We start from the raw sequence: 17,200 nt of genomic DNA on the forward strand, positions 1-17,200 counted from the left end.
AGATATTGTACGCCTAGAACTGTAGGGGGGTACAGAATAATTCAGGCATTAATACCTGATTTTTTCTGTACCCTCTATGGCGTTGCCAGATATTTGCACGCCCAGAACTGTAGGGGGTACAGAATAATTCAGGCATTCATACCTGATTTTTTCTGTACCCCCTGTGGCGTTGCCAGATATTGTACGCCTAGAACTGTAGGGGGGTACAGAATAATTCCGGCATCCATACCTGATTTTTTCTGTACCCCCCATGGCGTACCCAGATATTTGTACGCCCAGAACTGTAGGGGTTACAGAATAATTCAGGCATCCATACCTGATTTTTTCTGTACCCCCTTCGCCGTTGCCAGATACTTCTACGCCAAGAACTGTAAGGGTGTACAGAATAATTCAGGCATCCATACCTGATTTTTTCTGTAGCCCCCATGGCGTACCCGGATATTTGTACGCCCAGAACTGTGGAGGTGTACAGAATAATTCAGGCATCCATACCTGATTTTTTCTGTAGCCCCCATGGCGTACCCGGATATTTGGACGCCCAGAACTGTGGGGGGGGTACAGAATATTTCAGGCATCCATACCTGATTTTTTCTGTACCCCCTATGGCGTTGCCAGATATTTGCACGCCCAGAACTGTAGGGGGTACAGAATAATTCAGGCATTCATACCTGATTTTTTCTGTACCCCCTATGGCGTTCCCAGATATTGTACGCCTAGAACTGTAGGGGGGTACAGAATAATTCAGGCATTCATACCTGATTTTTTCTGTACCCCCTATGGCGTTGCCGGATAGTGTACGCCTAGAACTGTAGGGGTGTACAGAATAATTCAGGCATCCATACCTGATTTTTTCTGTAGCCCCCATGGCGTACCCGGATATTTGTACGCCCAGAACTGTGGGGGGGTACAGAATATTTCAGGCATCCATACCTGATTTTTTCTGTACCCCCTCTGGCGTTGCCAGATATTTGCACGCCCAGAACTGTAGGGGGTACAGAATAATTCAGGCATTCATACCTGATTTTTTCTGTAACCCCTATGGCGTTGCCAGATATTGTACGCCTAGAACTGTAGGGGGGTACAGAATAATTCAGGCATTAATACCTGATTTTTTCTGTACCCCCTATGACGTTGCCAGACATTTATACGCCCAAAACTGTAGGGGGGTACAGAATAATTCAGGCATCCATACCTGATTTTTTCTGAACCCTCTATGGCGTTGCCAGATATTTGCACGCCCAGAACTGTAGGGGGGTACAGAATAATTCAGGCATCCATACCTGATTTTTTCTGTACCCCCCATGGCGTACCCAGATATTTGTACGCCCAGAACTGTAGGGGGTACAGAATAATTCAGGCATTCATACGTGATTTCTTCTGTACCCCCTTTGCCGTTGCCAGATACTTCTACGCCCAGAACTGTAAGGGGGTACAGAATAATTCAGGCATCCATACCTGATTTTTTCTGTACCCCCCATGGCGTACCCAGATATTTGTACGCCCAGAACTGTAGGGGGGTACAGAATAATTCAGGCATCCATACCTGATTTTTTCTGTACCCCCTATGGCGTTGCCAGATATTTGCACGCCCAGAACTGTAGGGGGTACAGAATAATTCAGGCATTCATACCTGATTTTTTCTGTACCCCCTATGGCGTTGCCAGATATTGTACGCCTAGAACTGTAGGGGGGTAAAGAATAATTCAGGCATTAATACCTGATTTTTTCTGTACCCCCTATGGCGTTGCCAGATATTTATACGCCCAAAACAGTAGGGGGGTACAGGATAATTCAGGCATCCATACCTGATTTTTTCTGTACCCTCCATGGCGTTGCCAGATATTTGCACGCCCAGAACTGTAGGGGGGTACAGAATAATTCAGGCATTCATACCTGATTTTTCTGTACCCCCTATGGCGTTGCCAGATATTGTACGCCTTTAACTGTAGGGGGGTACAGAATAATTCAGGCATCCGTACCTGATTTTTTCTGTACCCCCTATGGCGTTCCCTGCAAACCAGACGCGCTTCGTAACTTCGATCGATTTTGATACGCTGGTGTTTTCTATTTTCTGAAAATAATACGCATGCACATTAACGACTTGCCTTCCAGAACATGCTAACGATGTTATAGCTCCCAATCCCCTCTTTTCACCAAATGTGAACGACTAAGGCGAAGTGCACAGTCTATGAGTAGGCTAGAGTGTGCTGTGATATTTGATAGTCGTTTTTTTCATGGTGATCAACATAGTACTTCTGGTCGCATTTCCAACCTCGTTTCTAGAGCTTCTTCTTCTTCTTTTTGACCTACTGGGGACGGTTCAGGTTCCGTCCCGATGTTAAGACCTAACAAGGCCAGGGGGGACGATTATGGCCGCGTTTTTTTATCCATATCCAGCCGTCATTCTTAAAATTACTCTTGATTTGATCCATTTTATCGTACGTACGTTCATAAAATAATGTTCACCCTAAATGCAAAACAGTATTTATGTATCATGAATGCTTTATATGCATTACATAATGAATTTTATATTATATGGCGCACGATCTTGACGCAGCGAATTGCGTACGTATGACCATTAGATTTCTCCTGCAGCGCAGATGTTAAAGACGCTGTCTTCTTCTTGTTCTTATTTATTCTTTTTGTGCGGAAAATATAAAAACACACATTTGATATGGCTATTCAAACGTTTGAAGTTAAGTGATTGTATCTTACAATAAGATATGAAGAAAAGGAACACCATTAGATCAACAGGAAAGTCTGACACATACACATATTCCGCTGTATTTTAAAGAACATTTTCGTCATAAAACAGTCATAAAATACAATCTCTATAAAAAAAACTTGATAATGCTAAAAATTCTTGTTTTTCCTTAAATCCACCCCGTTTTGTTTAAATATATCTAGGTTTTCTTTTGAGATGAAGACGTTCATCGGATTTAATATATTATGTGCTTCAAATCCTCTGCCCAAACACTTTTGATCTATGTGGTAGTGCACATTTGTTTTCTTGCGTTTCCCGTGTGGTGCCTTTTCTCCTCTTAATAATCTCAATTCTGTTGTCATGACACACACATCTGTGCCTGTGAAATCTCCGCCACACCCGGCACATTTCCTCATGTAATTGTTTTTCCTTTTTATAACGAAGCAGCCCTCATCAACTTCATTTACGTTCTTCTAAAGGTGTATTTATTGGGTCAAACAAGGTTATACACACATTAATTTTAACAAAAAAGCTTTGTTTCTTTGCATAAAATGTTGTATAAAATCTTGAAAAATATTTTTTTTAAATTATACGTTGTCCACTTTATACACATGGGTTCATTATAGATTTCATAGAGCTAGACACATACCTTGACTGTACCGGTGTCTTGGTTATTCTAAAAATAATTTGTATATATAATAATAATACAGTATCATTTTTCTTCAAAGCCCCTGAAAAATGCATGTCTTAGATGTTACCACATCAATACATTAATTTAACGTTAGTTAATAAAAAGTCGTTAGTCCATTGAAACTAAACTGGGATTCACTCGTAGTTCACGTCAGCAAATTTTTTAAATCTCTATATTTTCTTAACCTTTATTGGTCTTTCACGTTTTCTTAAGTGTTTTAAGCTTTAAGTAATCAAATCCCTTAATATCAAATTTTACTGTCAAAGTGGATCTTCTAACGATTAGAATATCTTAATCAGTAATATTCCAAATAAAAGGAAAAAAGCTGCCCTAACCCTTAAGTAAGAGTTTTGATGATTACGATTTTTTAGATAATTGTATGTACTTTATGAGAATGGTTTCCTTTGTTAGGAGAATTCAACGACGACCTTCATATTGACCACAACACAAATTAAAGAAGCATTTAAATTGACGTGCTCTGATTGCGTAACATTTTTTTTATTTGATTGTTACCTTGCTGTAAGTAACTGATATTCATCCATCAAAACTTGTTTTATTTGTAGTTCAAGTTCTCGTACAAGGGGATTATAATACGTTCATTGTAAGGTTCCCTTTAACTTTGATTTGACACGCAAGAACAAAGCAGGCAGATGCATATCTATTTTTAGATAAACCTTACAAAAAGACGTACATTAATATCTTCGTCTTTTATGACAAGTACCTCCACTTTTTCATTTTTTTGTACAGTCCACAACTTCTTATTAAATTCCGGAGGAGCGACTTGCAGCATATCACAATTAAATGGGAAATTACTGTACGATTTTCTTAACGACTTGTGTAAACACTGCTGATGATACCACCTGGCTGGTAAGCAAGTATCGCAGCAAACCTATTAAATCAAACGACACGTTCAAACATAATTTTCGTTAGCAAAGGTAAAAAGATATTTATCAGGTATTACTGCAGTTTATATTTTTATTGGTTATTAGTCGTTTTTGCCCGTCCTTTATATATCGCATTTGGTGTTTCCGTAACAGACAGACAAACGATTAATATAGAGATTAGGCCTTATTCCGTGAAATATTCATGGGAGCTCACCTGTCGCAGAGAAGTCAGTAAAAATATATATTATTTGTTATTTGTAGCATGAATATTTTGCGTGTTGTTCAACATGGCCTGGTTTTGACAATAAACAGACAAAATACGGCTACTATACAGAAAACTAGTCCGGCGAACCCGTGGAAACATCCACGGGTTTGCTTATGCTTTATTTACTGCCTTTTGTGTTTCCGTAAAAATACTTTTTTCGTATGCAGACAGACCAAATAAGAGTATTAATAATATAGAAATATATCTCATACCCACGCATCAGTTGGTTTTCCTTGTACTTTAGGACCCTCTGCCTTTCCACATACTCGACATACGCTATTGCACCATCGTTCTTGACCTAAATATATTAAAGTCGTCAATTGCACCATCAAAAACAATTTGTAAGGTTAAAAAGAAATTCATCGTACCTCCCTCTTCAAGCAATTTTTTAACAATTTCCTCTCTGTAGGTTGTAACGCTTGATGTTGTTAAAGTTATTGGCACCTCTTGTTTTTCCAAAATAAGGCACTCTGCAAACTCAAACAAGCTATTGTTGTTACAAGTCTATTTGGACAAAGGGCTATTTTTATAAAGTGGTTTTTGAGTGATGCTTACTTTCAAACAGTATACACCACATGAAATGCTATCTTTCTGTCGTGCATGTGGCACAATTTCCACGTTAAAGTTATCTTCTATTTGATATTTCGCCGCAAGATAAGAACTAAGAAAGTACAGAATATAAAATCGTAAAGCGGTTTTTTAACTTAAAAATATATTCTTTTGAATTCATCATTAAATTCTACTTACTTCCATTGCTGTTCAACATTTACAATTTCTTCAGGTAATTCACCGAGTGGGTTGAAGTAAATTATGGTTGAAGCAGATGGAATAACAACCTGAAAGTAAGTACCAGCTGTTAGATGTATTTTGAAAGACAAGATACATGGTATTAATAAAACGCTAATAAACAAGTAAAGGTTTTGGTACCGAAAGCGTCCAGTGGTATCCTGAACAACGACAACCAATAATTTGATCGTATTTTGTTATATCACGCTGAAATAAAGTACTGCATTTAGAAACATGATACAAACTATTTACACCACCAGTAACATGTTTTTCAAGGCGGAGAAGGGCTGGCACGAAATAGGGTCTAACATGGTTGAGCGCTAATTTTACGTAAATAGCAGTATATTTTCAGTATTACTTTCTTTTTTTAATAAAATTCAAATGTCGAAATCATAACATGTGCGATCATGCTTTTTTAGTAAACTTATTTACTAAAAAAGTAGAGTAAAAGAAAATTGTTAACGCGATATTTTTTCCCATTCACAATTTGAATGATAATGATTTGACTTGTTAGTGATTTTATTCTTATTCTTTTTGATTACTTAAATTTAAAGTACGTAAAGATGCACTTACTTGGAACACCTTTTATTTTGTATAGTTATTTGTAGACATGCACGTGCTTTGAATAATAAAATTTTTTTATTTAGAAACTCTTATTTGGGAGATAGACTAAGATCGTAAGTTAAAGAGCTAAACTTTATGTGAGAGAGGTGTATAATGGATCTTAGCCCTAAATTTGCCTGAACGGTAAAAACCACTCACCTGTTTCATTTTTGACGCTGGTTCATCAAAAATCAGAGACATCTCGCCTGGAGTAATAATCTTTACACTCTGTGAGGAAAATATTTTTATCAATTTGTTTTAAGACACTTGAAAAGTTTAGAAAATAGAATTCAAATCGTTACCTTATGTTTACTTTGCCGGGAAAGAATACACAAATAGGTGTATATGACTTCGTCATTTACAGAGCTATGCAGAGCTTCCTTTAGTAAAACATCTGTTACCGGAGTACTTCCAAATTCAGGAAACAGGCTGAGAACAATTTTCTTTGTTTCCACTGATTTCAACGCAACCATTTCTACATAAAAATACTTAATATCTCATAACATGTGGATTGTGTAATATTTAACTATCTATTGTAGCAGCACACCTTTACAACATTTTAATATCGCAATAGCTTAAATGATAAGTTTCATTCTTTTAAAGGAAAAAGTACACTCTTGCTGTTGTAACACTTGTTCTAGTAGAATCTAATTATCACAGAAGACAAATGTTTGGTAGTTTTTATCAAATTTTTAAATCCAAATTCGCTTTATTAATTCATATAATAAATTTCCCAGATATTCTCTCTTTCAGGATCTGCGGCAAATTCTTCCAAACCAAAATTTGAATTTATATACAGAAATGCTAGAAGTTTTTTCCATATCGCTTCGAATTAGACATCTTGGACTTCTAAATACACCAGTAGGCAAAAATTGAAGTTTTTTTTACAGGGAAAACAAATCTTCTCCGTAAAAAGACAAATGAATAATAAGTAAACGTTTTAAAGTTGTATTTTTTTATTTTATAAGAATTTTTAATTAATTATTTTTTAATCAATCATGTACAGTACATGAAAAGATTACAAATGATACACACTTACGTTCATGAACCGTTGCTGCACAAAAACACACCCCATTTGTGTTCGAATCCATGTCCATTTCATCTAAAAAAAAGAGATATAGAGATCATCTAAAGTCAGGTGGTGATTTTTTCCAGTGCAGGATAAATCTTGCAAATCCAATCAGGCAAAAAATATGCGTCAGGCTTTAGTCACATGTTAAAAGTTCTACATAAAGGAAAATTGGAAAAAGCTATCACGAAACTTTATTAAATCAGCTTTACTTTATATAATAAAATGTGATTTCATTGCACAGTTGCAATTCTATTTTAATTAGCAAATCTATGTAATAATAGCCTTACTTCGTCTGTCTGTCTATGCGCCTCCGCCTATGCAGACCCCCCGCTGAGTTAGAAACTAATGTTGCGGTAACACGAATATCAAATGCGGTATATTTTTATCCACTTTGTTGCCACGGCTGAATATAAAGGACGAGCGACCCCGTGGATTTTTCCACGGATTAACGACTAGTCTCTTTAGTAATAGCCGTCTTCTTTTTGTGTGTCCGCAAAAGACGCGTTCTGTTATGGAAACATGAAATTTTTATAATACGCACGAATGCAAAATGCGATATATGTTTGTCTATTTTGTTGCAACGAGTAAATTTAAAGGACGGGCGAACCTGTGGACGACAAGTCTATATTGTAATACCCGTATACGTCTGTCTGTCACGCAAAATAGTACCGCAAGTAGCAAGATGCAATATCTCTCCTAAATATTATAAACAGTAGACAAGCTCACAAATAAAAGGCCCATAAACTATCATTTTCCCTCTTAAACTGTCAGATTACATACCAATAATGTTCTGATATAAATAAAGGCTAAAAGCAACAGTGCGACAAATGACACACACGCACACAAAAAGAATGACTTGAAATGTCTTTATTTTACTTTTCTTGAGCCAAAAAAGTCTAAGATGAAAGCGCAATATTGGATTAGGAAAAAATAAAATAATAAATAAAAAAAAAAACAATTTAATTATCTCAAAAGATATAAATAAAAAAATGTTAATGGAATAATACCGTTATCGATCTTTTTTGTCTGCTTCTCTTCAGCTTTGATATTTAGGCCAGTAGCTAATAGATTGAACAAAATGATAACAACAATACCAAATATACACCACCAGTAACATAGTTTTCAAGGCGGAGAAGGGTGGTACGAAATGGGGTCTAACATGGTTGAGCGCTAAAAACGGTTTGAGTTTAGAGCGACAATAATATCTTCAAATTGCTTCAGAATACAGCAAAAGGTGGGGTCCTACTGGACACACCAGCGGGTACAATTATCGCTAAACTTCACATTTCTTTTATAGATAAAGAAATAGTAACTGAGGAGTACCGCTATAAGTACCATCAGCCTGTTCCTTGTTGTTAAATTCTGTTGTTGGTTCAGAAACTAAGATAAAAAATAAAACAATGATAAGTATAAGATTAACATATATTCCGACTCTTTTGATAAGAAAAATTGTTATACTAACCACATCTCAAAATATCTTCATCAGATATTTCATCTGTGACATCAGCTATTAAACGCCCTTCTAGCAATGAAAAATCAGGTAATAGAGGTTACTTCTTTGAACAAGTAATGACAAATAAGTGCTTTAATACAAACGTAGGCGCGATTGAACATTTCCTCATAAAATGATTGGATAAAATCAATTGGATATATGTGGACACGGAGTACGGAAGGCAGAGTTTTTAACAGTCAACAAAAAAGTCAAATAACTCTTTAGCTTTCCGCATAACACTTGGAATTGAAAATTTGCCAAAGTGATCCTCCTCAAGAGTGCTAGCTAAAAAAATGTATAGTTTTATCATTTTTTCTTTTTCTGTCTATCAATATACCGATAATTTGTATTTGCCTGGAAATGGAATTTAATCGATTTATTTCACCGTTCTATTTGCTTGTCTTACGGGTCTTCTTTTTTGTACATTTACTTAAAATCGATAAAAAGCAGTTCTTGTTCAACGACAATTTGTAACAATTTTTAGACACTATAATTATAAAAGATTTTTCCCGTCAGGAACCAAACACAGCACAATTATTAGATAAAAGAGCATTGTGTCATTAGAAAAAAGATTGTTCAATTATCTTAAAAGGTTATGCTTGCTATAGATAAAAAAAATGTTAATGGAATAATACCGTTATCGATCTTTTTTGTCTGCTTCTCTTCAGCTTTGATATTTGGGCCAGTAGCTAATAGAGTAAAACAAAATGATAACAACAATACCAAATATACACCACCAGTAACATAGTTTTCAAGGCGGAGAAGGGTGGTACGAAATGGGGTCTAACATGGTTGAGCGCTAAAAACGGTTTGAGTTTAGAGCGACAATAATATCTTCAAATTGCTTCAGAATACAGCAAAAGGTGGGGTCCTACTGGACACACTAGCGGGTACAATTATCGCTAAACTTCACATTTCTTTTATAGATAAAGAAATAGTAACTGAGGAGTACCGCTATAAGTACCATCAGCCTGTTCCTTGTTGTTAAATTCTGTTGTTGGTTCAGAAACTAAGATAAAAAATAAAACAATGATAAGTATAAGATTAACATATATTCCGACTCTTTTGATAAGAAAAATTTTTGTACTAACCGCATCTTATAATATCTTCATCAGATATTTCATCTGTGACATCAGCTATTAAACGCCGTTCTAGCAATGAAAAGTCGAGTAATAGAGGTTACTTCTTTGAACAAGTAATGAAAAATAAATTTAAAGTAATTCTTTACCTTTTTCTATAATATTTTTAACTGGATATTCGCAAGCATAGTCATGGTCGAGAATGGTAGCTAAATAAATCATATGGAAATGAATGCATTTTGTCTTTCCAAATTTATGTAGTTTTGTTCTTAAACGACCATATAAAATAGTTAGGTTAATAACCCTCTCGCAAAACGTAGCTATGACTTCTTACATCGATTTTTGGTAATATTACATGATGTTTAGCAATATGGTTGTTCAAAATGGAATCAACACGTGGAAATGTCAATATAACTGATTTTATTTAAAGACTAGTGCAGTGTAAAACATGTGGGTAGGCGACCGCCGGCGGGCTGTACACGAAATTCTAAATGTATGCATTTATCATTATGCGAGACTTTTCAAGTGCGAAATATGCAAACCTCTGAATTTCGCAAAAGTTTTTTCCGCAAAACTGCGTAAGTATTGTCTACGTGAGAAGTTTCAACTTTCGCGGGTTACAAATTTTCGCGAATAAAGCCCGATTTTACATTTCGCGGGTTCGACAAAAATGTTTTTTTCTTTACTAGCGTTTAGTATTTCATCCGAAAAAGGCCATGATGACACTGCTTATTTTTGCTTTTGGTAATTGGTATACTTCCACCATTCGCGAAAGTTTTTGCACTAAAATTCTCCATTAACACAAAATCACGAAAGTTTGTTCATCGCCAAATTAGGTCTAAATCGTGTATTTGCGAAAGTAAAATTTTTTTCGATATTTCCATCGGACTAAGCGAGATAATGCTTCTTTTTACGGACCTAATTAACTCCGTCATTCTTCGCCACTCATTTCAAAAATGGTAGGCGTTTGCAGCGAGTCGAGATTTCAGTTCCTTCACCGCTGGTGGGACCGCCTTTAGGCGGTCGATAAATAAAAAATTGCAGTTTATGATTGCAAAAAAAAATAATAGGCAAACATTTGATTAGTACTGTTTTATTACCATCAATCTGTTGCAAACCGCAATCTTTAATGCTTGGTTTAGAAGCCGAGATAGAAAATAAAACAATGATTAACGTAACTGTAATTCGATGTGTTAATTTTTCTTTAAATTTTCCAAAAAATGTATGTCTTAAATGCAATCGGCGAATTGAAAATCACGACTTCGATAACATCATTTTAACATAAACAGTTTAATATAAATTAACGAAGCATTATAACTTTAATGCTAAATAACTTGGAAACGGGGGAAAATAACTGACTTTATCTCCTGCGTTGGTAACTGAAGACCATTTCAAGGCAAAAAAAGGATCAATTTCTCAAAAATAGGACAACCCATAAGTTTATAACTCTACAGAGACGGTTAAAAATGAAAAAAAAAATGTGCATAGACGGGTCAATGCTACCGTTAATAAAATTTAAATGACAGGGCTTTTGGATTGTTCTGGCAAAGTGTAACACGGGCTTATCGACCAATGAATAAATAGTACCGTTATCAATACCACCTTCATCTACCAGCATTTCTTTCATAGACATGGTGGTTGGTTCAGAAACTAAGATAGAGAGGAAACAATAGAATAACTATCACCAAACATGGTATAGTAAAACATCTAATAACTGAGTCGTACTATTATCATATTTATCATATTTCGAATGACTACAAGATCAAAGAAAATTATTTTTCAGTGTAGGTTCTCTGAAAGGGGTTTATCTTTTGTGTAGCGAAATAGTAATTTCAGGAAAAGAAAAAATTCAACTGTGTAATTAGTAAGGTGGTGTTGGCCTCATTCTCCCACTCCCACCCGTTCACCTCTCCTCATATCTGTCAATTGTATTTTTTAGGAATATTGTATGTGTAGTGAAACCTACCTTCAACGAATTTTTTTAAATTTTTCGGATGATGGCTGTTTTTGCTTTCTCTAAATTTTACATTGCCATGGGGTGTCACTGACTGCACGATGAAGGGACCTTTAAATCTGGCTTTAAGGCCCCTTTTTTTCGATTGATCCGCCAATAGAACTTTGTCTCCTTCTTTGAAATCTCTTTTTATGTCCGTTACTCTGACGCGCTTATCGTAGGCCTTCTTTTGCTTTTCTTGCGCATGTTCTATGTTCTAAATATGGAATATTAAATAATACAGTAGCATACTCAAACTCGCAAGAGATCGACTTTTTGGTTTTAACTAGTAGATGTTACCTACGTTTAAGGAACAAAATCAACAAAAAGTTTTTAATTTTTACGAATGTGACATAAACTCTTGGATAACTAACTTTACAAGGTAAATCTTAATGATGGGGAAGGCCTTGAAATTCCCACCCTGCGAAATTCCCACCCTGCAAACTCGGTTCTATTAAAAATTATATCGTTGATAACACAAAAGGACGTAATTCTACGTCAACGAATATATTTGGGCTTGAGGAGCAAAAGATTAGAGAGAAATGACTAAATTATTCGAAGTTCAAGCTAAGCAGCAAAAATATCTGCCTTTCTTATTCTAAATTTATAAAAATCATTACCATCAGCATTCAAATTAGCAGATGTATACTATAGTCTTTAAATACTATGATGACGTTAAATTTAAAAAAATAAAAGACCAAGTAAAAAAAAGGAGAACGTAAGCCTATTAACGAATTTTTTGTTATCATTACCCTACAAAATACTCTTTTACGATTTTAGTAGCTCTTTCTATATTTTTAGCCGCTAAATTCATGGCATCTACAACTGCTTCATTGGAAGGCATTCCATCCAAAACTGTACTCTAGTATATTTAAAAGTATCACGCAATTAAACTTATTACGGGGACATAACGAATTTCCATAGCCTCAAATGGGAGGACAGTTTATATTTCTTGAAGTACCTTATGAAAACGCTTCCTTTATCTTCTTCACTTATCTTAAATTTCAGCCTATCGCTCCTGTACGGGTGGTGCATATAAAAAGATATTCTTACCTCATTAAAATTTTCTTCAAATTTTGGTGGTCGGCCACCAAACATGATTTCGAATGGCGAAACCTTCGTAGAGGTTTGCCGTTCTGTCCTCATGGAGAAGAGGCAGACGTCGAGATAGTCATCCCAGTCTGCCCCTGTCTCACTGACCATTTTTTTTAATTTCCTAAATAGATAAACACATACAAGTATGGTTACTGCAATTAAATGCAATGGGAAAAAACAAAGAGTGTACCTTTTCAACGTTTTGTTGGTGTTTTCATCCTGCCCGTTCGATTGGGGATGGTATACCGCTGTTTTTTTCCTTTCAATACCCATTTTATTATATATCTCATCGTTCAACTAAGCAAACAATAAACGTAAGAATCATGGTAACCCCAAGAAAATGTTGTGTACAAGACTAATTTCATTTTTAAATCTTGAATATTTTATTTGTACCTTGTTGTTGAATTCACTCCCGTTGTCTGTTAAAATCGCCTTTGGAATTCCAAACGTTGTGAGTACTTTCAACATACTAATTGCCACAGTTTCGGCATGCTTGTTGGGCAATGCATACGCAAGAGGCCATTTGGAAAATAAGTCTGTACATGTTAAAATGTACTTATTCCCCCTGTTGGTTTCTTGCAATGGCCCAACAAAGTCAATGCCAATTAACTCCCACACCTTGCTCGTCTAAACCATTTCATAGATTATAAATTACATTAATACATAAAGCATAATGCGCATCAAGAAGCTTTTCTCGAGAAAGCCATCTTTTTACACGAGTGTACACCTCTAAACTCGAAAACGACTTATACATATCGTGTTCCAATCAGGCTTACAAGCTTAAAATTACCTGAATAGGCGTCATTTCTTTTTTTAACGATGGCAACGCCCCATGCTTCTGACAAGTTGCGCATTGTTTAATCTGCGAAGGAAAATGACATACTATTTCGTTGAAAGTCTAATTTTCTAATTGGATAAATGTTACAAGGACTTTTTATTGAAAAGTTATAAATGTTAAAAATATGCTTTTACAAAATAGGATAATTTCATCCGTAATACTATATACACCATACGCCATCGAGAGAAAGAAAAAGAAAGCAATGAAACCTTGAAAATAACTTACCCAAGATTTGATTTCGACATACATCCCAGGCCAGTAAAATTTTTCTCTTATTTTGTCAATAGTCTTCGTTTCCCCTGAATGGCCACCTATAGAGCTATTATGGTATTCTGTATAAATACTTTGCTTTTCTTCTGCAGATAACGCAACTTTAGCGTAACATCTCTGCCCACAAATCGCAACACGTCTTACAAGCCTACCTGTTTGATACAAAAAATTAGTGTTTGTTTCTTCGAGACTATATTTCTCGAATTTACGTCTGGAAATAAAATTTAAACCAGAAAATTTGATTTAAACATAGTCGATTCACGTCGAAGCATGGAGGGCTCAAATGGTGCTTAGGGCGTAAACTAGCTATGGTATTTATGGCACGAGTACTCACTATTTTCCACTTTTCCTTTCCAAAGTGTTAAAAAAACTTGGAATACTTAGTGTTAAATCCTAAAAAAGATAGACGTATACGGGCATTATAATATAGATAACGCTCTTTAATGTAAGGGGCGATAATTCGAGAGAGGTCGTTAAATCGAGCATATAACGTATGTGTTTTTACTTCGGTGAGTAAATCAGGCGTTATTGAAATCTAATTCCAGATGCTGATTCTCTTCGGGGAGTTCATCCTAACGGCTAACTCTTCCTCCGACTTATCGGTAAAAAAAGTCGGCAGAAACATCAGTCGGCAAAATAAAAAGCGGTAAAAATATTAGTCACTTGGAAAACTTTTTGCCAACTAAATTTTTGAAATTAGTCACTTTTTGCCAACTAAATTTTTGAAAAAGAAAGGGAAAAACGGTAAAAAGGTGGTTGGAAAAAAAAAGTCGGAAAAAGTAAGGTCGAAGAAAAAATGTCGGCAAAAAAGTCAGTCAGCAAAACATATTACCCAGCCAAAATTTAGTCACTTTTTGCCGACTTTAATTACGGATAAGGTATATTACCGCCAGAGATGCGTACAGTATTGCTCTAACTTGCTTGCCGCTGCACAAGCCAATTCGCAGTTGGGTAACAACACCCTATTTAAAGTATGTCTGAGTGGGGTTATGTGGAAAAAATTAAAATTTTTAAGGCAAATAAACATTTATAAAAAGACTAGTCGTTAGCCTGTGGAAGAATCCACGGGTTTGCCCGTCGCAGCTAAGCTACCATTTTGCGTGACGGACGGACGGACAGACGTATACGGGCATTATAATATAGACTAGTCGTTAGCCCGTGGAAAAATCCACGAGTTCGTCCGTTGCAGCTAAGCTACCATTTTGCGTGACAGACAGACGGACGGACAGACGTATACGGGCATTAAAATATAGAATAGTCGTTGCCCGTGGAAAAATCCACGGGTTCGCCCGTCCTTTATATTTACCCGTCACAACAAAGTGGATAAAAATATATCGCATTTGATATTCGTGTTTCCGTAACATCATTTTCTAACTCAGCGGGGGGTCCGCGCAGAGACAGACAGACGGAATACGGCTATTATTATAGAGATTAAGGAATTATTTTAGCTAGATGGCGTAATGACAGGCTGTTGCCCTTTAATCACATTTTTTTTAAGATATCGCACCCTAATAGGTTGAAGTATTTGCTTCACATTGATGTCCGACAGGCTTTACCTGCACTAAACGCTCGTTCTGCTGTCACTCACAATCAATTTTGGACTTTTTCGGACAAAAATTCAAACAGAATTTATTTCTTATTTTGATTTTCAAACACACACCAAAACCAAATTAAAACGTACGGCTATGTTAGGCGCTCCACCTGAAGTTCGACACCATTTACCTGAACTTAAGCACTCAGCCTGAAGCTTGACGCTCAATTACGGTGGCTTAAGCCCGCGTTTTGTGTTTAAAAAAAAGGTCGTGCTACGGAAACACAAAATGCGATATATGAAGGAAGGGTGAACCCGTGGAAGAATGCACGAATACCGATCCGACAAATATTCGCAAAGTGAGGATTGCCGTGGATTTTTCCACTGACGACTAGTATATTCAAACTTTGTTTTCAATGCAAATGAGTTCATTTATAGGTTTGACCAGTTTTATTTAGGCGGTAGTCAGGCTAACAATATATTAGGAATACAGGAACGTTGAAGGCTGAAATAAGAATTATTCTTTAAAAAAACATGTATGTTTATGATTGGTCATAATAATTGGCATAATTGGCCGGAATATGTACAACGGGAACAACCATGAGTTTTTTCACTGGCTATTTACTTGTGTAAGATTCTTTTATAAAAAACGTGCATCTACAGACAAACTAAAACTAGTTTAAGTACAAAAGTTGCTTACCTTCTAGGACGGAGTAACATTTTGATTTTAGGCGTAACAACCTCTTTTGTGTTTTAGTAAATTTTTCTGGATACGATCCTTTCTTTAAATAATTTGTCAAATACTCAATTTCGTTTTTAAAGGCATCCATACTTTAGCTTTGAATAAACTTTCACCGTTTTCTTATAAATTGAAAAAGATCTTCTTCTCTTTTCAACAAAAATAGTGATACCGCATGATAGTGGTTACTCCTCACCTGTCCGATGACGCACAAGTGTTACAGATCAACACAGGTCATGGACGGCGTAAAGATTTACGTTTACGTGTAAAACGTGTAAAGGCTATTCATTCAAAAGGTGTAAGTTGAATTCATGCTCTTTCGTATGCAACATTTTGAAATACAAAGTTCAAAAACAACTAAGTCCGGCCTGAAGCGGCAAAACTAAGACTAATAAAAGGCGAAAAGAGGAATTATTAACAAAGGGTCCCGCTAAAAATATCTAATTTCGAAAGTTTTTTAAGTTCAATACAAAAAAGGCGATAAGAACTAAAGTTTGCGCAATTACCAAATGGCAAAACACGATATTCTTAATTTTGATTAAATGTCAGCTTACATGTTCTTTTTGTAGTCGTATAGGTACAAACGTGTAGATGGTTAAACCTAAAGTTAATCTCGGTGAAGTATTTCACGGATTCCAGATTTTAGTGACTTACATTGTAGCCAGGGAAGAGTGAAGTGAATTGACGAAAAACTAGATGATGAGATACCTTGGTGTGGACATCTGGTCATATACTAAAAAACAAATATTTTATCACTCTTAAATTTAATCAGCGCCAAAGTATATTTACGCTAATTTTATCCGACACGGCTCTAAATATTTTTAATGAGACAAAGTTTTTTGACACCATGACATGTCTCCGGTGTAACAAGGTGCACGTTGTTATAAGTTTTTGTGTGGGATAAAGTTCCGTTCGTTTAGAAAGCACAATTTTTAAAACGAACTTTATAGTTTTCTTTAATTTATTTTTTTGGACATTAAATGAAAACATCCGTTTTTTGCTAGCATTCTTGGACAGTACACACAGTTTTATATTTACAAATTTCACGTCTGGAATGCTTGTATTCTGTAATTTGTAACCGTTATGTTCTTTTACAAGTTCATATCTTACGTTATTAATCTTTACAAGAAACTGATGCAATAAAGCTAGGAGCCAAAC

General features: G+C 35.7%; 1 protein-coding gene across 1 annotated transcript; it reads right to left on the reverse strand.

Annotated features, from left to right (window-relative positions):
• Window positions 1-3,988: 3,988 nt before the first annotated feature.
• On the reverse strand, window positions 3,989-7,065 carry LOC130626670 (uncharacterized). Its single transcript, XM_057441337.1, has 8 exons — window positions 6,236-7,065; window positions 6,093-6,161; window positions 5,472-5,537; window positions 5,292-5,380; window positions 5,100-5,205; window positions 4,913-5,021; window positions 4,757-4,842; window positions 3,989-4,284 (listed from the first exon to the last, which is right to left on the reverse strand). Exons 1-8 carry the CDS (start codon window positions 6,404-6,406, stop codon window positions 4,060-4,062), a joined length of 921 nt encoding a protein of 306 aa, XP_057297320.1. The 5' UTR covers window positions 6,407-7,065; the 3' UTR covers window positions 3,989-4,059.
• Between the last annotated feature and the right edge of the window lie 10,135 nt (window positions 7,066-17,200).

The sequence above is a fragment of the Hydractinia symbiolongicarpus genome, chromosome 2, assembly GCF_029227915.1.
Source record: "Hydractinia symbiolongicarpus strain clone_291-10 chromosome 2, HSymV2.1, whole genome shotgun sequence".
In the NCBI taxonomy this organism is placed as follows: Eukaryota; Metazoa; Cnidaria; class Hydrozoa; order Anthoathecata; family Hydractiniidae; genus Hydractinia; species Hydractinia symbiolongicarpus.

Bases quoted from the DNA above. Each gene is read 5' to 3' on its own strand.
- LOC130626670 (XM_057441337.1), bottom strand. From the start codon at position 6,406: ATGGTTGCGTTGAAATCAGTGGAAACAAAGAAAATTGTTCTCAGCCTG. The intron at 6,162-6,235 runs GTAACGATTTGA...TTTTCCTCACAG, and splicing joins CCCGGCAAAGTAAACATAAG to AGTGTAAAGATTATTACTCC. The intron at 4,843-4,912 runs GTACGATGAATT...TAATATATTTAG, and splicing joins AAAATTGCTTGAAGAGGGAG to GTCAAGAACGATGGTGCAAT.